We start from the raw sequence: 19,038 nt of genomic DNA on the forward strand, positions 1-19,038 counted from the left end.
CTGAAGCGCAGGTGGCCGCCGCACCACTGGGAGGGGCCGGAGGGCGCCTCACAGCGGTCAGGGAAGGGCGCCTAGACACCACGTCCTCGCTGGACCCCAGGCTCCGCCAGGAAGCGGGGGCGTCCAGGACAAACTGGGCCAGGGCGAGCAGACAGTGGGGCGGGCGGGCAGGTGAGCCTCAGGGAGGCTGAGGCAGGGTGCACGCGGGCCCCGGGCAGGCGCTCACCTGGGAGAAGGCAGGCACGGCCACGCTGTAGGGCCTCTGCTTGAAGGTGCTGGCTGCCTGGCTGGGGAAGGCCCTGGAGGAGGTGCCGTAGTCAGGGGGCGGGAGAGCCAGGTCCTCCTTGTCCAGGAGGTTGCCGGTGCTGCTGCTCTTGCCTTGCTGCAGGCTGCAGGGGGCGGCACTCAGCGGCCGGCGGGCAGCCCGCAGGGGCCGCCCCGCCCCCACACGCTGGGCCCTCCAGGCAGCGGGAGCTGCTGCCGTGGACTGCCCCAGACGAGCCTGCGGGCCCTGCCACCACCCCCGCTTCGGAGGGGCAGGAGACCCTGAGGGCCCGAGAGGCCGCTGGGCTGTGTCCCCTCCCCTGCAGGCTGCCCTCCCCCCAGCACAGCCCCTCCTGCCCCCACCAGCACCTCCCGCTGTGCAAGGATGCCCAGCCGGCTCAGGGCGCCCAGGGGTCCGGGACAGAAGCCTGACCCTGCAGGCCTCGCCGCCACGCCCGCCTGGCGCACAGCACACCCACCTCGTGTGCAGCCTGTCGCTGCCGTCGCTGTCCAGGACCCGCGTGTAGGAGAAGGGAAACCAGCCCCGCCTGCAACGAGACGGGCGGTGAGACGGCCGCCCACGAGGCCGCTGGGCCACCACCCTGCCCCAGCGTCCCAGGCAGAGCCGCTGCAAGCGCACGGGTCCCTGGCTCCAGCACCAGGGAGCCTCCCAGCTCCCCCCTGCCCCGGGCGGCTGCGTGGAGCCCAGAGCTGCTGCCCTCCTCGCCCGGGGACACGGCACAGAGGCGGCCGGGCAGCAGGAACAGAGCCTCGGCGGTCACTCCCCAGGGCGCAGGGCGGCCCGGGACGTGATCACTCATGCCCACGGGACAGCAAGGGGCGGCACAGAGGCCGCGGGACAGTCCTGCTCTGCCCCGGGGAGCCCCGGAGCCGCCTGCACTCACATCTTGGTCTTCTCGCTCTCGCCGTAGTGCCAGCCGTCGCGCGCCTCAGGCACCAGCAGGGTGATGAGGTCGCCCTCCTTGAAGCTCAGCAGGGTGCTGTTGTCGCCGGCCGCGTGGGAGAAGATGGCCTTCACCCGCGTGCGGCCGTTGCGCTCCAGGCCAGCGGCCATGGAGCTGGAGCGAGGCAGAGTCTTGTTCTCAGCTGTGGGGACAGCACAGGCAGGTGTGGGGGCCCCGGGCAGGTGTGGGGGCCCTGGGCAGATGTGGGGGCCCCGGGCAGGTGTGGGGGCTACAGGGCAGGTGTGGGGGCCTTGGGCAGGTGTGGGGACAGCATGGGCAGGTGTGGGGGCCCCGGGCAGGTGTGGGGGCCCCACACAGGTATGGGGGCTACGGGGCAGGTGTGGGGGCCCCGGGCAGGTGTGGGGGCTACGGGGCAGGTGTGGGGGCCCCGGGCAGGTGTGGGGGCCCGGGGCAGGTGTGGGGGCTACGGGGCAGGTGTGGGGGCCCCGGGCAGGTGTGGGGACAGCATGGGCAGATGTGGGGGCCCTGGGCAGGTGTGGGGGCTACAGGGTAGGTGTGGGGGCTACGGGGCAGGTGTGGGGGCCCCTGGCAGGTGTGGGGGCTCCAGGGCAGGGCCGAGAGCCCGGATGCGGGGCTCACGACACCACAGGCCAGGCCCATCCCTCTGCCTGTCACTGCCCAGGGACGGGGCCACACCCCACGGATCACCAGAGACTGCCCGGAAGAGAGCAGGGCAGACCCTGCGGGGACACAACAGAAACCCCGCCCCTGCGCTGTGCACATGGATGCAAGCACACACACATGCGTGCACATGCGTAACACCCCTGCACTCACTCCACACGTGCATATGCATAACACCCCTGCACTCACCCCCCCCACGTGTGCACATGCGTAACACCCCTGCACTCACAACCCCCACACGTGTGCACATGCATAGCACCCCTGCACTCACACACCCCCACACACGTGTGCACACGCATAACACCCCTGCACTCACTCCCCCACACACATGTGCACACGCATAACACCCCTGCACTCACCCCCACACGTGTGCACATATGTAACAACCCTGCACTCACACCCCACATGTGTGCACATGCATAACACCCCTGCACTCACACACCCCCACATGTGTGCACATGCATAACACCCCTGCACTCACAACCCCCACATGTGTGCACATGCGTAACACCCCTGCATTCACACCCCACACGTGTGCACACGCATAGCACCCCTGCACTCACCCCACACGTGTGCACACGCATAGCACCCCTGCACTCACCCCCACACGTGTGCACATGCGTAACACCCCTGCACTCACACCCCCCCGTGTGCACATGCAATACACCCCTGCACTCACACCCCACACGTGTGCAGCGCCCCCACAGTGCACCCGTGTGCACACAGGCACGCAGCCCCAGACGGGTGCAGGCACACGTTCGCGGCACAGTGCTGCCGGAGGGCGGGCGGCACCCCAGCGCCAGCCGGGGCCTTACTGGTGGCGTAGCTGCTCCTGGGGGTGACGCTCTTGCGCACCGGGAGGGTGTTGGAGTAGGAGTCGCTCAGCTTGCTCTGCGACTGCGGGGGGGACAGAGATTTGGGCTGGGCAGCCTTGCGGTCAGCCCAGGGGTTGTAGTCCTCGCCGTCCGGGCCCGAGACTCCGTTCATGATGGGCGCGTTCTCCTGGGCCGACATCCTCTGCGGGGGGCACAGCGTTGCTGGGGGCCTGCCAGGGCACGGCCGCACAGCCCCACCCGCCACACCCGGACCCGTCGGAGGCCGAGGACTCACCCCCACAAACGGGGCCAGCTCGGGGGGCACCGGCAGGGGCTTGGCGCCCGGGATGGGGTCCGAGATGACCAGGTTGGACTTGGAGGCCGACAGGGCGCTGGGGAGCACGGCGCCGTTGCTGCTGGCCATCTGCTGCACGAGCTGCGCGGCGCGTTCGGGGATCTTGTTGGGGTCGGCGCAGGCCTGCTGCCACAGCGGGAGCTTCTGCGCCAGCAGCTCCTTGCCCTGCAACAAAGCCGCGGGCGGGCCGGGGGGGCGGTCAGGGGCAGCCACGGGCTCTTTGCAGGGTGGGGGTGGGCCGGGGAGGCGGTCAGGGGCAGCCACGGGCTCTCTGCAGGGTGGGGGCGCCTCGCCGTGGACGGGGCTGCCCTCCCTCCCTCCTGCCCAGGGTGGGGCACCTGGCTGGGGCGGAGGGGCCGCTGCGAGCCCTGACCCGCTCCAGGAGGGCCAGGCTCTAACCTAGGCCCACCCCGGGGGCCTCCTGAGGGCCTGGAGAGAGAAGTGTGGGAAGCCCCCACACACACGCCAGGGGCCACGGGCAAAGCACCCAGCACCCAGCAGGTAGGAGGAAGGCAGCCAGGGCAAGGGACAGAGCTGTCCACGTGCGGCCAGGCAGCGCCCATTGCTGCTGTCCACCACCCAGGGCCCCGAGAGCCCGGCCCTGCCTTGGGGTTCAGAGGCCACTGGATGAGCACAGGGCAAGGCACCGTGGGCCTGGCGGCGGCTCAGGGACTGGGGGAGACCGGTCTGATCAGAGAACTGCCAGGGCCTGGTGCCCGGGACCTGGGCACCTGTCAAGCCCACGCTCCTCCTGGCCACTTGGCCAAGGCAGACTGCAGGGCTGGAGCCCCCTGCAGACCCCAGGGCCCCCCGGGTCTGGGCTTGGGGCTGCCCAGTCCTCGGCCTCTCCCTGGTTTCCATCAACACGTGACCAGCAGGCAGGGCACCCCCCAGGGAAGAGTGGGCAACGCTGGCCAACACCCTCTGGGCAAGGGGTCTCCACCCCTCTGGGGTCAGCAGACCGGAGTGCGAGGGCTGCCCCCCCATCTTATGTACAGAATTTCATTGGCTGCCCCTGCCCCTTGGGGAGACACCTGCTTGAGGCCTGGCTTGGGAAATCTGGGGGAGGCGCAGAAAGGAGGCGAGAGACACAGTCAGGCTGCCGGCAGGGGCCCGGCACCAGGGAGGACGCCAGACACGGCCTGAGACCAGCACCTGCCCAGGGCAGCCCCTCCGCGGCCAGACCACGCCCCATGCCCCACGCCCCAGATGGGGGCAGACGCAGCCCAGACAAGAGCCCACGGTCGGGTGGCTCTACCCTGCGTGGCCCAAGTCAAGGCCCAGGGAGCTGAGAACAGAAAGAGCAGGTGCCACCCACAGCCCAGCCGAGGGGCTGACCCACGCAGCTTTGGGGGAGAGGTGCCTTCTCCAGACACCCAGGTTCATGGGGAGCCGGGGGCCCTGGGGCTGGCCGAGTTCTCCATGGAGCTCAGAGGCCACCTGTGCCACCTGCTCAGCCCCCAGCCCTCCTGGAGGCCAGCACACGGCTTCCCTGTCCAGAGGGGCCCAGCGCTCCCTCCCGCCCCCTGCAAGGACGCGGGGAGGCTGCGCTGGCCGTGGCTGCTCAGAGCCGGGGAAGCAGGGCCAGCGCTTGTCCCCCCAGAAACACAGGTGCACCTGCCCCGGCCAGGGAGCAGGCCCCCGCCCGTGCGAGGAGTCAGACCGGGGAGGGGCTGGAGGAGGTGATGCCTGTCTCAGGGCCCCCAGGCGGGCACGGGGGCACCCAGGGGCAGGTGTCGGCTTGACCTCCCCGGCTCAGCCCAGCTGCCCAGCACATCCTCTGTGCTGGGGAAGTGTTCAGGAATGTCCCAGAGGTCCCACTGCAGTCCCGCCCCGTCCTGCCCCTGGACTGCGGTGGACAGGGCCCGCCAGGGGTGCTGTGGCCGGGCCTTAAGGGGCCCCCTCCACCCGTCTCTGCCCTCAGAGCCCTGGCCGCCCACACAGGAGCTGCCTCAGACAAGCCCTCAGGGTGTCCACTCGCGAGGCCGGGCCCTGGGACACGGGGCTTCCTGGGGCAGACTTGCACCCATTCCATCCCCTGCCAGGAAGCGGCCTCCCAGGTCAGAGGGGTCAGGATGTGGCAGAGCAGCTCGGCCCACGGCAGCCCCAGGGGCTCCCGGTGCAGAGGGCAGGTGTGGGGACGGCCCTGGGAGGACCGCGGCCTGGTCTGCATCCCCGGGGGCCAGGGCTTCGAAGGCCCGGGAGGCGGGCGAGGAGCGCGCTCACCTTGGAGTGGTAGGCGGCCGAGTTCTTGGCCACGGCGCACTGCTTCTCCACCAGGAAGCAGAACCGCCGGCGCTCCTCGGTGAGCGCCGTCTTGTAGCCGTCCGACACGTAGCTCTCCAGCTCCCCCTGCTTGTTGCTGATGGCGTCGATGTACTGCGGCGGGAGGAGGGCGAGGCGGTGAGCGAGGGCGAGGCGGTGAGAGAGGGCGAGGCGGGAGGAGAGGGCGAGGCGGTGAGAGAGGGCGAGGCGGTGAGAGAGGGCGAGGCGGTGAGCGAGGGGGGCCCGGTCCAGCTCCAGAGAGCGGTGTCTGGGGCCACGGAGCCGCAGCCCACGCCAGCTCCAGCTGCCGGGCTTCACCTGCCCGGCGCGGCCGAGGCTCCCGGGCGGGGGGGCCAGGCTCGCCTCCTCCCGGGAAGAAGGCGTCGTGTGCACTGGGCGGGCTGCAGGCCAGCCTGTCTGGTGTCCCAGGTCCACGAGCCGTGTGCCAGCTTGGCAGGCCTCCCGCGCCCAGGGACGTGGACCGAGGGGACCCGTGGAGCCTCCTGCCACCCGGCTCCCACCTCTGAACCAGTGGGGGTGGGCAGGTAAAGGGCCCCCACACCGAGGCGAGAGCAGGAGGCGGCTGGTGGGGCGTGAGGCAGGAAAGCACCGAGGACATCGCCAGCGTGGACACCGAGTGTGGCCGGCAGGCCCCTGCCCACAGGGTCAGGCCCCTGGCAGAGCAGGATGGCCTGGTGAGAGGCCACAGCGTGGGGCCGGGAGCCCCTGGGGCCTCCCTGTGTGGGGGGTGTCCAGGTCACACAGATCCTGGGCCCAGCACAGGCAGACCTCGGAGGCCGGGGGCCAGGAGAGTACCCCAACCCCCAGCAGGGATGCGGGCCCCTCTGCCTGTGTGCCCACGCCCCTGCCCCTCCAGTGCCCAAGACCCACCTAGCAAGGGGTCTGCGCCCCGACAGCCCAGAGCAAGAGCCGAACCCCAGCTGGCCGGGCCCTCAGACCCAGCATTAAGTGTCAGGAACAGCGGCAGGGGCGCGGGCGGGTCACAGCCATGGGACGGGAGCAGCTCGGGGGTCCCAGGGCTGGGGCAGAGGGCGGGGTCTCCCGGGGACATCTCCCTGTGGGGGAAGAGGAAGTTCCGGAGGCGGAGCGTGGCGATGGCCGTGAGTGGAGTGACCGTCTCTGAGCTGACCACTCACACGTGGCGGCAATGGCTGACGGCTCCAGTTCTGTGCATTTTACCCCCGTTCAAGGCAGGAGCTGGGGGTGGCTACGTCACCGCTTGGGACCCCCATCCCATCCTGGAGCCTCGGTTCCAGTCCCAGCTCGGCTTCCAATCCAGCTTCCTGGAGATCAGGTGGCTGGGTCCCTGCCACTCATGCGAGAAGACCCAACCGGAGCTCCCGATCCAGGCCGTGGGGCCGGCCCTGCCACCGTGGGCATCTGGGGAACGACCGGCGGATGAGGAGCTCCGCCTCTCTGCGGAAGCACCTGACAGCGGCGTCTCAAAACCCCGGCGCAGAGGGGCCCCGGCTGGACGCGCAGGAAGAAGCAGCGGGACTGTGGGGGCGGCCAGGGGGCCAGGTCAGCGCAGGCGGGGTGAGGACGTCACCTCCCCAGCCCTGACGGGACTGTGGGGGTGGCCAGGGGGCCAGGTCAGCGCAGGCAGGGTGAGGACGTCGCCTCCCCAGCCCTGACGGGACTGTGGGGGCGGCCAGGGGGCCAGGTCAGCGCAGGCGGGGTGAGGACGTCACCTCCCCAGCCTGGACGTGCACTGCAGGTCCCAGGGCCCCTAGGTGCCCTCCGGGGGCTGGGCGTGGCTGCGAGACCCCTGCGGGGAGGCAGTGCTCGGCCTCTCTCCCCTCTCCCACTCCCCACAGCCAGCTGCCAGGTGCTGCCCATTAGCCCGGCCACCTGATTTGGATCCTGACCGCTCGAGAACACCTGGGCAGGCACCCCCTTCCGATTCATGCCCAGACCCACACAGGTGCGTGTGGACGTGAGCGAAACCCCGGCTGCCGGGGGAGGACTCCATGGTCCCAAAACGCTGACCAGGCCGTGGCAGGCCGACGCCTGGGGCCCAGCTGGGAGCCGCCTTTCCAGCTCGCTCCCGTCTCGCCTCACCTACTGCGCCCCCAGACCGGGCTGCACGCCCACTGGCCCTGAGCAGATGGCCCAGGCTGGCCTAGGGTACATTTTCGCTTTTGCAAAATCCTTGGGCGGACGGGGCCTCCAGCAGGGGGCAGGCCTGGCCTGAGGCAGCGCCTCCAGCCCCTAGCTCTGACTCAGCGAGGGTGGGCGGTGCCGACAGGCCCACGGGGAGGGGGAGGGGGAGGGCGAGCAGGCCGACCCCTGGGTGCCTTGTCACGGGGGCGGGTCCCCAGCGCTGCCACCAGTGCACTGGCTCTGCCCGCCATCCTGCGCGACCTGGCCACAGCGTCCTTGAGGCCAGAGCCTGCCCAGCCTGCGCACCCATGGCTTTGCACACCCCCACCTTCCCGCACCCTGGGAGGGTGACTTGCAGGGGCCTGGAGGAGCCGGCTCACCACTCCCACCCCCCATCAGGGCCACAGCTCTGCAGGGCCCAGCCACAGGGCCTTCCTGGGAGGGATGCAGGGTGGCACCTGTGGAGCAGGGAGTCTGAACGGAAGTGGGAGGGAGGACTCTGGCAGGCCCTGCTCCCCTCCCCCTCCCGCTCCGGTTATACAACCAAGCGAACCTAGCAAGTGGGGGAGGGGCCAGGGCTGCCTCTAGGGGGAAGCACCTGGGTGGGGCAGGCGCTGTCCCCCCCACAACCAGCCCGGTCTGTGCCTGCCTGGGAGGTCCCTCCTCCCCACAAGCTTCACCCAGCCCACAAGGGGCACGGGGCGGGCTCAGCTGGTGGCCAGGAAGTGCCGGAGCAGGGAGGTCAGGGCCACACCGGCCTGGGACATGCCCGGTCCACTCCCATCCTCGGGCCACTGCCCTGCCCACCCCCCACCCCAGCAGGGGCCAGGCCCTGAGGGCACCCAGAACCCAGCTCCAGTGGGGGCTGGGCAAGAGACGACTTCTAGGCAGGAGGAGCCTGCGCGCCGCCACGTCCCCCGCGAGCTGTCCCCTAAATGGGTCTGGCGAAGACGCTGCTCAGAACGGTGGCCCCAGGACATTGGCTTAAACCAGGACGCAGGCCCCTGGGGTCTCCGCGCCCCGAGAACAGTGCCTTCCGGAGCCGAGCCGGGGGCCTCTTTCTGGGTTTGTAGGCTGTGGGGCACTGGCCTCCTTAGCCTGGTGGCTGGGTGTGGGGGAAGGGCACTGCTGTACTTTCAAGTCTTCACTCACTGGAGAGAGCGGGAGCCTCACGGCCACAGCCGGGAATGGGGGGTGGGGGCAAGGGGGCACGTGCTCCTGGGGCAGCCCAGAGGCCCGGGGCCAGCAGCAGCCTGGACACTTGGCCCTGGCGCAGCCCCCGGGGCCACGGCGACCCGTCCTGTCCAGGCACGACAGCTGCTTCCCTGTCCACCTTCCCAAGGCCACTCCTGCAGGGCCCCAGGCCGCGTGGACCTGCTGTGCGGGACTGGGGTGCCCCGATGGGGGGTGCTGAGCTCGCCAGGAACCTCGCCGGGAACCTCGCCGGGTGCGGGTGCCACCAGCAACTACTGAGCCGGTGCCCCAGGCAGGCACGGCAGCCGCGCCGCGCCCGCCCCCCCACCGCGGCCCCCGCGTGCTCTCTGCTCTGCTGGGTGCCATGGCGACGCTGTGGAAGCGCCCGGCTGAAAGCATCCAAGACCCACAAAAGCACTCCCACTTAGTCACCCTGGGCTCGCAGCCCTGTAATCCGAGAGGACAGAAGTGCACGGAGCAGCCGCCTCCTTCCGCCCAGCAGCGGTGACTCAGAGGGGGGAGGGGCGTCCCCAGCAGACCGCGCGCCAACACGGCTTTCCCACGTTCCCCAGAGCCAACTTCCTACTGCCAGGGGAGGTCCCGGGCTCAGGAATGTCACGGTGATGGTCGGTGCCAGCCGTCACCCCCTCGGGGACTCCACTGGGCCATGGCAAGACAGCCAGCCAGACGGGGCCCTCGGTCTCAGACACGGGACCCCTCGGTCTCAGCCACACACGGCCCTCGGTCTCAGCCACACAGGACCCCTCGGTCTCAGCCACACAGGACCCCTCGGTCTCAGCCACACAGGACCCCTCGGTCTCAGCCACACACGGCCCTCGGTCTCAGCCACACAGGACCCCTCGGTCTCAGCCACACAGGACCCCTCGGTCTCAGCCACACAGGACCCCTCGGTCTCAGCCACACATGGGACCCCTCGGTCTCAGCCACACACGGCCCTCGGTCTCAGCCACACATGGGACCCCTCGGTCTCAGCCACACACGGGACCCCTCGGTCTCAGCCACACAGGACCCCTCGGTCTCAGCCACACACAGGACCCCTCGGTCTCAGACACGGGACCCCTCGGTCTCAGCCACACACGGCCCTCGGTCTCAGCCACACACGGCCCTCGGTCTCAGCCACACACGGGACCCCTCGGTCTCAGCCACACACGGCCCTCGGTCTCAGCCACACAGGACCCCTCGGTTTCAGCCACACATGGGACCCCTCGGTCTCAGCCACACACGGCCCTCGGTCTCAGCCACACAGGACCCCTCGGTCTCAGCCACACACGGCCCTCGGTCTCAGCCACACACGGGACCCCTCGGTCTCAGCCACACAGGACCCCTCGGTCTCAGCCACACACGGCCCTCGGTCTCAGCCACACACGGCCCTCGGTCTCAGCCACACACGGGACCCCTCGGTCTCAGCCACACACGGGACCCCTCGGTCTCAGCCACACACGGCCCTCGGTCTCAGACACGGGACCCCTCGGTCTCAGCCACACATGGGACCCCTCGGTCTCAGCCACACACGGCCCTCGGTCTCAGCCACACACGGCCCTCGGTCTCAGCCACACACGGCCCTCGGTCTCAGCCACACGGGACCCCTCGGTCTCAGCCACACACGGGACCCCTCGGTCTCAGCCACACACGGCCCTCGGTCTCAGCCACACGGGACCCCTCGGTCTCACCCTAGATGCAAGGGCTCCCGGAGAGCCTGGGCCTGGGTGCAGCAGCCAGCAGAGGGAAGGGCTGGTGCCCTGCTCCAGGGGCAGTGCTGCTCTGAGCGCCCCAAAGTCTCGCCAATGCAATCTGGAGGTGGGGTCTTCAGGATTGGACAGGTCCTGGGGGGCCAGGATGGCCTCTGAGAGAGGCGGCAGAGGGACCCCGCGCTGTCTCTCCCCCTCTCCTGTCACTGCGGGTCTGCAGCAGCGAGGCCATCACGGCACAGGGACTGAGCTGCCCGTGAACGTGCTCAGGACACCCAGGGCAGCAGTGGACTCTGTCCAGAGCCTCCCGAGGCCCCGCTCCAGGAACGCGGCCCGGAGCATCCATCGGGTGCGCGGGTGGGGGTGGGGTGTCCAGCGACTGCTGCGCGCCCTGGGCGCGAGGTGAGGACACACCGTGCGCTCCTGTCCCGACCAGCTGCCTGAGCGTGGGCGCGGCCTCCAGACCAAGCTGACACCTGCGGCCAGGTGAGGGGGTGGTGACACAGTGGCCCAGGCTGTCTCAGGGGAGCAGAGGGCCCACCCCGACCACCCTGTCCTGTTAGAGTCCGGAGTCCATCTTGGCCCGTGGGGCTCGGGCCGTCTACCACTCTCCTGTGGTGTCCAGGACCCCGCGGGTTTCCCTCCCGAGAAGGGCGTGGATTAGGGCAGAGCTCGGAGGGGCGGCCCAGCTACCTCCCGAAGCTCCACGCCCCCAGTGGGCCGGCGGTCACTGCTTTGTCTGCGCTTTGCTAACAACGACCTGGCGACCTCAGGGTTGGCACAGCCAGAGAGGCTGGCGGAGGACCCCTCCCCCGTCACGGAGAACAGAGGGACACAGCCGTTCTCAGGACACCGGCATCTGCCACCACGGAGCCCTCTCTCAGCCCAGCCACGAGGCCTGCACCTGCCCCCGGCAGGCTCTCTGCTCATCCACCTCACAGAAAGGCCTCAGGTGGGAGGGGGCGGGGCGGCGCGGAGCCCGGGGCCAGACTCCCGCACAGGTCAGCAGCTGCGCTGGCCCAGCTGTGCAAAAGCCCTGGGCTCAGGCAGAGGCGTCCCAGGCACCAGCCCCCAGGGCCCCGGGGCAGCAGCGTCAGCCCTGGCCCAGGCTGTCTCTGCGCAGGGCCCACCTGGGCTCTCGTGGGCCTTGGCTGCCCTCCCTCGGCGCCCAGTCAGGAGGGACCCAGCCCAGCACAGGCCCACGCGCTCGGCTGACAGAGGCCCACGGGCTCCACTTCCCCCGGGGGCTCTGCTGGGGGAGACCGAGGCAGAGCAAGAGCCGTCCCACCTGTGCACACCTGCGCCCTCCCTCCCCCACTCTGCCCGGACAGAGGGGACAGGTGGGGACAGAGGGGACAGAGCGGACAGGTGGGGACAGGTGGGACAGAGGGAACAGGTGGGACAGAGGGGACAGGTGGGGACAGGTGGGGACAGAGGGGACAGAGGGGACAGAGGGGACAGGTGGGACAGAGGAGACAGGTGGGGACAGGTGGGGACAGAGGGGACAGGTGGGGACAGGTGGGACAGGTGGGACAGGTGGGGACAGAGGGGACAGGTGGGGACAGGTGGGGACAGAGGGGACAGGTGGGGACAGAGGGGACAGGTGGGGACAGAGGGGACAGGTGGGACAGAGGGGACAGGTGGGGACAGGTGGGGACAGAGGGGACAGGTGGGACAGAGGGGACAGGTGGGGACAGAGGAGACAGAGGGGACAGAGGGGACAGGTGGGGACAGAGGGGACAGGTGGGGACAGAGGGGACAGGTGGGACAGAGGGGACAGGTGGGGACAGAGGAGACAGAGGGGACAGAGGGGACAGGTGGGACAGAGGGGACAGGTGGGACAGAGGGGACAGGTGGGGACAGAGGAGACAGGTGGGACAGAGGGGACAGGTGGGGACAGAGGGGACAGAGGGGACAGAGGGGACAGAGGGGACAGAGGGGACAGAGGGGACAGGTGAGGACAGAGGGGACAGAGGGGACAGAGGAGACAGGTGGGGACAGAGGAGACAGGTGGGGACAGAGGGGACAGAGGGGACAGAGGGGACAGAGGGGACAGAGGGGACAGAGGGGACAGGTGAGGACAGAGGGGACAGAGGGGACAGAGGAGACAGGTGGGGACAGAGGAGACAGGTGGGGACAGGTGGGGACAGAGGAGACAGGTGGGACAGAGGGGACAGGTGGGACAGAGGGGACAGGTGGGGACAGAGGAGACAGAGGGGACAGAGGGGACAGGTGGGGACAGAGGAGACAGAGGGGACAGAGGGGACAGGTGGGACAGAGGGGACAGGTGGGGACAGAGGAGACAGAGGGGACAGAGGGGACAGGTGGGACAGAGGGGACAGGTGGGACAGAGGGGACAGGTGGGGACAGAGGGGACAGGTGAGGACAGAGGGGACAGAGGAGACAGAGGGGACAGAGGAGACAGGTGGGGACAGAGGGGACAGGTGGGGACAGGTGGGGACAGAGGGGACAGGTGGGACAGAGGGGACAGGTGGGACAGAGGGGACAGGTGGGGACAGAGGAGACAGAGGGGACAGAGGGGACAGGTGGGACAGAGGGGACAGGTGGGGACAGAGGGGACAGGTGGGGACAGAGGAGACAGGTGGGGACAGAGGAGACAGGTGGGGACAGAGGAGACAGGTGGGACAGAGGGGACAGGTGGGACAGAGGGGACAGGTGGGGACAGGTGGGACAGAGGGGACAGGTGAGGACAGAGGGGACAGAGGAGACAGAGGGGACAGAGGAGACAGGTGGGGACAGAGGGGACAGGTGGGGACAGGTGGGGACAGAGGGGACAGAGGGGACAGAGGGGACAGGCACAACCACGCCCAGAGCCTGCCAGGCTCCTCCCAGCACGGCCTCCACATGTTCCGGACACGGCCGGCAGGGACTGGCTGCCGCCAGAAACGAGCTTTGAGAGGCCGGAGCAGGCGCCAAGCCCACACAGCCCAGGAGGGCACTCGGCCAGCTGGCCTCTCTGCACACTGGTCACCTGCCGCAGGGTTGGAGCCACAGCCCCTGGCGGGTAATGGAGGTGCCCTGGCTGCCCCTAGACGACACGCCCCATCCACAAGACCCTGGGCCCCTGCAGCAGCGGCCCGTGGGGGGAGGGGCTCCCCTTGGGGTCCTGAGGGGTGGGCACGGCTGGCTGTGCTGGGGCCCTGCTGAGCCCGAGAAAGGGCTGGATAAGGCCCGTGGCTGCCCCTGGGTGGACACGGCATGTCCTGTACCCGCTGTGCCTGTGCTCCCTAGGGGCACGTCCCCGCACCCCCGTGTGACCCTGCTGGGCTCCCGGTGTGTCTCCTCCTGTCCCGTCCACACTGTCCGGGGCCCGGCATCTCACGGAGCAGTTAGGACGCGGGTTGGAAGCCTGCAGCCTGCATCCCGCATCAGCATGCCTGGCCTTGGTTCTCAGCTCGGCTCTGACCCTGGCTTCCGCCAACGCAGGCCCTAGGAGGCGGCGGTGAGGCCGGGAGACCTGGATGGGGCTCTGGCTCCAGCTCCGGCCCGGTCCGGCCCCAGGCAGCGGGAAGTGAACCAGCAGTGGGAGCCGTCCCTGCCCTCAGACCACCTCTGTCCTCGCCAGCGCCCACACGCACGCCTGTTCCGTGACCTGTAACTAAAATTCTTTCTGGAAATCCCAAAACCCAGCCTCGATTACAGCAGCTCCGGCCCCGGCAGGGCAGCCCCATGGGGGGGGACGCTCCGGGCCCCTCTCCGGGGTGGGTCTGAGTGGCTTCCTGCCCCCGCCCTGCACTTGTCCACACCTGTGCTGGGCACGGCCTGGGTCGGGCAGGGATGAGCCTGTCCTGTGGGCTCCCAGCCCCAGCAGTCCCTGGAACAGCCCGGAACACACACTGAGCTCATGCGGCTCCAGGCTGGGCTACAGTCTGGGGGGCATCAGTTCTGGACACGAAGCTCTCGGGGGCCGGGGGGGGGGGGACACACGTGAGACACCTGCACCTCGGAGGCTCCCGGCTGGGAGCCTGCAGTGCACAGCGGAGGGGACGGGCGGGGGTCCGAGGACCCGGCCGTGTAGCACACGCCACCACCTGCTCTGGCAGCAGCCTGGGCTCCGGCGCAGCTTGAGGTCAGCCTCGACCTGCTGTCCAGTCACCCGGGAGGCGACTCTGGCCCAGCGGGGGAGGGGTGCGCAGTCAGAGACCCTGGTGCACAGAAGGCAGCCTCGGGAGCCGGGCGAGGCCTCCCCGCAGGACAGCTCCTCTGCCCACACCAGCTGCCACCTCCCAGGCAGCCCAGGGAAGCAGCTCCAGCAGCCCAGGTCACCTCTGTCCCTTCCTCAGGTAGGGACAGTGGTCACAGTCATCGGGGACACCCCAGGGGACACGCCACAAGGTGGCAGCCCCAAGAGCTCAGCGCGAGTGGCCAGGCAGACACGGGGCCCCGGGGCAGCGCCAGGCGCACGCCATGGTGCACAGGGACACAGGGCCGGCCCACAGGGCAGCCGGAGGCCATCGCGGCTTTAAGAAATGGACACCGGAAAGACAGGCCCGACCTCGCTTCCTCACGGAGGAAGCGTCTCCAGCAGGCCGTTTCTGTGGCCGAGACGGCAGCCACAGTAACCCTTACCTGGCCGGCGGAGGCGGGGGCGCTGCACGGGAGGGCACGGCGGCCTGCTGGCTTCACCTGACCGGGCTGCTGGAAGGCAGCCCCCCGCCCCCCGGGTCTACAAAAGACACTGGGTACCGGCTGACGCCGCGGCTCACTAGGCTAATCCTCTGCCTTGCGGCGCCGGCACACCGGGTTCTAGTCCCGGTCGGGGCGCCGGACTCTGTCCCGGTTGCCCCTCTTCCAGGCCAGCTCTCTGCTGTGGCCAGGGAGTGCAGTGGAGGATGGCCCAAGTGCTTGGGCCCTGCACCCCATGGGAGACCAGGATAAGTACCCGGCTCCTGGCTTCGGATCAGTGTGGTGTGCCAGCCACAGCACGCCGGCCATTGGAGGGTGAACTAATGGCAAAGGAAGACCTTTCTCTCTCTCTCTCACTGTCTACTCTGTCAAAAAAAAAAAAAAAAAAGACACTGGGTACCAGCAGCAGAGCCCCCCACCCCTACCCCCCACCGGCCAGGGGCCCTGAGTGGCCCGGTAGGAGAGACCCGGACAGCGGCCAGTGTGCCGTCCCCCGGCTCTGCTGCCCACTTCTGAAAGCCAGCCGGGAACTCTGCGACGGGCAGGGGTCAAAGCGCCACTTCCCAGGGAGACAGGAAGGAGGCCTCGGAGAAACAAGTGGGGGAGGGGCCGGGGAGGCAGGAGCACCCCACCTCACGATGGGGACACTGAGGCTGGCGGCTCTGGAGACTGTAACTGCACCCAGGGGAGGTCAGGTGGGCTCGGGGCTGCCCGCAGACCACTGGGCGGGCAGGGAGCAGAGCCCAGCCTCGCCGGGGGCGCCCAGCTGCACGGAGCAGTCTTGGCTGCAGGCTGGCCCTCGGGCCAGGTGAGAAAAGTCAGTGTGGGGCAACTCCCAGGGGGACCCAGGGAAGCCGGGGTGGATGTCCCCAGGGAAGCCGGGGTGGGTGTCCCCAGAGAGGCTGGGTGGCCGTCCCCAGGGAAGCCGGGGTGGGTGTCCCCAGAGAGGCTGGGTGGCCGGGATGGACGTCCCCAGGGAGGCGGGGGTGGACGGCTCTAGGGAGGTTGGGGTGGTTATCCCCAGGGAGGCTGGGGTAGACGGCCCCAGGGAGGCTGGGGTGGGACGTCCCCAAGATGGCTGGATGGGTGTCCCCAGGGATCAGCTGGGCCAGGGACCCCGCGGTGCACTGCAGCCCACACTCCGCGCACACCCCCTCCTGGTGCCCAGACCCCAACCTGCACGCACCTGTGCTCTGCCCCCACCCAGCCCCGGCCCGCTAGCCTCAGTCTAAGGCAGTGGCCTGCTGTTCAGAACACCACTGTCACTCCCCGTCCTGCCCGCCGGAGGGACAGGGTCTCCCGTGCTGATTTTGGAGGGGGCATCTTCAGGCACCAGGGGGACCCCCACCACGGGCAGCTTCAGTCGGGAAACACCCAGCCGCCAGGCCACTGCCGTCTCTCCAGGCGAGCGGCGCGGCTCCCTGCCTGGCCAGCGACTTGCCTGGCAGCACCGTCACCCAGCCCCGGCCAACCTTCGGGCCAGTTCACCCCGGCCCACCAAGGGGCTGCAGGTGCCAGGGCAGCCCCCGGGAAGGGCAGGTGGATTGACTTCAAGTGGTCTCCCTGGGAAGCCGCACCAGCCAGGGCTGGGCCAGGCCAAAGCAGACGCCCACTGCTTTCCCAGGCCACGAGCAGGGAGCCGGATCAGAAGTGGAGCAGCCGGGCCTCGAACCGGTGCCCATTTAAGATGCTGGCGTCACAGGCGGCGGCTCCATCTGCTATGCCCCAATGCCGGCCCCTGTAATGCTGACTTCCAAGTAAGTAAATGACAACTCTATTAAGGGGCCACCCCATGATACTTGGGAACGACACTGAACACACCATCACACGGCAAGCAATGAAAACACGGGTATGCAGGAGGCCACACGCTGCACGCGTCTGGTCACCCATCGTGTCCTCGGCCCTGGGCAGTTCAGCGGGCAGAGTGGGCCCAGGGCTGCAGCCAAAGGGCTGGCTGAGGGGCCACACCGCAGGGCGATGATGCTTACAACCGCCCTGCGCTGACGGATGCGGTGGCCTGTGTGACCGTGGCCACAGGGTGATGGTGGGCCATAGGCCGGGCCCTCGCCTCGGGGGTCCAGCCTGGGGAGCGTCCTGCTCCGCCTGCGCCCGGGCCCCGAGCAGGCCACAGGCAGAGCTTGGGACTCCACTGTGGACATGGCAGGGGCAAGGACACCACACGCACACGACACAGCCTTGCACCGAAGGCTACGGGGCGGCCACCGAGCCTCGCCAGCGTGGCTGTCGGCAGCAGGAGGGGCGCCCCAGGCCAGGGATGGACCTCGGCCGCACCCACGCCTGCCCAGGCGCCTCCCTGGACACTAGGACCCGCCGGGCCTGTGCTCCTCCCGGCTGGCGTCCCGTGCCACGCTCCCTCCTCGGCGGCAGCGCCGGATTCCGGCTGCTTGGCTTGGGTGGCTGAGGACGCGGAGCTCAGCACGCAGCGGCGAGCTGCCCTAAATCCCGGCCTCTCGGCACACGGGCCCGAGAGAAACCAGACGGCAGCCTGCGATGCCATCTGCCACACGCCGCCGGGCTGCGACATGTCCTTGGCCGGCCGCGGCCCCGCGCTGGAGCAGTGCTCACGGTCACGGTCGGAGGAGCCGTCTGGGCCTGACTCCAGCCCGGACCCGGGGGGCAGGGCGAGGATTTCACCCTGGTTTCTGCCGCTTCCCAGCAGCCGCTGCAAGACCCACCTGGGGCGCAGAGCAGCCTGCGGGGAGCCGGCGTCCCCCCGCCCGCGCCCGCCCCCCCGCCCACCTGCAGCTCCTTGCCCGTCCCCCCGCCCACCTGCAGCTCCTTGCCCGTCCCCCCGCCCACCTGCAGCTCCTTGTCCGAGTACTTCTGGGGGTTCTTGCTGCCCTGGCTCTTCTTGCGCAGCTTCTTCAGCTCCGCCTGGCACTTGTCCAGGGCGTCCCCTCTGCTCCTCTGCTCCGTCTGGTACTTCTTCAGCGCGGCCTGAGGTTCAAGCAGGACACGGAGCAGAGGCCCGTGAGCGGCTGCCGCCCGCCTCAGCGCCAGGGCAGCAGGACGCGCTCGGCGCCAGCGCGGGGTCCCCACCCACCCAGCTCGCCGCTCCCCAGGGACAAGCGCCAGGCCCGGAGGACGCAGCCTCCCTCCCTCCCAGCACCCAAAGCCAGAGGGTCCCTGGCTTTCTGGCCGGCCGGCTCGGGGAGGATGGGACGAGGCCGCGTCATCGACATGGCGACAGGTGGCCCAGGGCAGGGGGCCCAGAACTGGCGCGGGGGCATCAGAGGCCACACAGCTGCACCGGGGCCCCCCGGGACTGCATCTGCAGTCTGAGCGTCGCGGCCGCCCGGCGCGGGTGGGCTACTTACACTCAGGTACCTGGAGTCCAGCTCCACTTTCTGCTCCAGCTGCGTGAGCAGCTCCTTGTGGAAGGACTCGAGCTGGACACAGGGGAGAGCACACCCAGTCAGCTGATGCCCGCACGGGCAGCGGCCGCCGCGTGCCCTGGGCCGGCACCGATGTGGAAGAGGAGCTGCCTGGGAGCCGGGAGCTGCGGGGAGCGCAGGGGCCCCGGGCCCGGGTCCTGGACAAGCCCCGCCTTCAGCGATGCTCCGCTCCTCACAAGGGACAGAGTGACCGCCCGTGCTGTGCTTCCTCGGCCGGCCCATGCCGGGGAACCCAGACAGCAGCCCTGGACCTCCGTGCCCCTTCAGCCGCACGGTCCGGGGTGGGTTTTGGGTCACCCTCTGGATCGGCTCCCCACACCTGGCAGCCGGGAGACGTGCCCGGCAATCCGAGCTTGGCTGGTGGTCATTGTCGTGGTGCCGCCGTGTCCCCGGCCGGGCCCCCCAGCACCAGCCCCCGAGTCCTGAGCCAGGGCACGTCTCTGGCCTGGAGAGGCTGCCGCTGTGGAGCAAGCCCCAGGGGACACGTGCCCCGCCCCCCCCCCCCCCGCCGCAGCATCCCGGGGCCCGGCAGGGGGGCTCACCATGTCTTCCAGCTGGTTCTGGATCTGCCTGTGCACCTCGGCCATCTGGAAGAGGACGTCTCCTGGGGAGGGGGGACAGGAGGTCGGCTTCTGCGGACCG

At 69.7% G+C, this 19,038-nt stretch overlaps 1 protein-coding gene across 7 annotated transcripts in view; it reads right to left on the minus strand.

Moving 5' to 3' along the window:
- Positions 1-19,038, minus strand: part of BAIAP2 (BAR/IMD domain containing adaptor protein 2) — a 66,350-nt gene that overhangs the window by 7,588 nt on the left and 39,724 nt on the right. For 4 of the 7 annotated variants that reach the window (XR_011383319.1, XM_070060177.1, XM_070060179.1 and 1 more), the window contains exons 4-12: positions 18,939-19,000; positions 18,319-18,390; positions 17,801-17,938; positions 5,268-5,420; positions 2,982-3,206; positions 2,687-2,888; positions 1,170-1,371; positions 744-812; positions 227-389 (exon numbers count right to left, since the gene is read on the minus strand). Coding sequence is in view for 6 of the 7 variants with exons in the window: in XM_070060177.1 (XP_069916278.1) it covers positions 227-389; positions 744-812; positions 1,170-1,371; positions 2,687-2,888; positions 2,982-3,206; positions 5,268-5,420; positions 17,801-17,938; positions 18,319-18,390; positions 18,939-19,000 (1,286 nt within the window). In the remaining variant the exon portion in view is untranslated. The remainder of the gene's footprint in view (positions 1-226; positions 390-743; positions 813-1,169; positions 1,372-2,686; positions 2,889-2,981; positions 3,207-5,267; positions 5,421-17,800; positions 17,939-18,318; positions 18,391-18,938; positions 19,001-19,038) is intronic. The other 3 variants (XM_070060180.1, XM_070060182.1, XM_070060181.1) reach the window with 1 other exon arrangement.

Source organism: Oryctolagus cuniculus, chromosome 17, assembly GCF_964237555.1.
Source record: "Oryctolagus cuniculus chromosome 17, mOryCun1.1, whole genome shotgun sequence".
Taxonomy (NCBI): Eukaryota; Metazoa; Chordata; class Mammalia; order Lagomorpha; family Leporidae; genus Oryctolagus; species Oryctolagus cuniculus.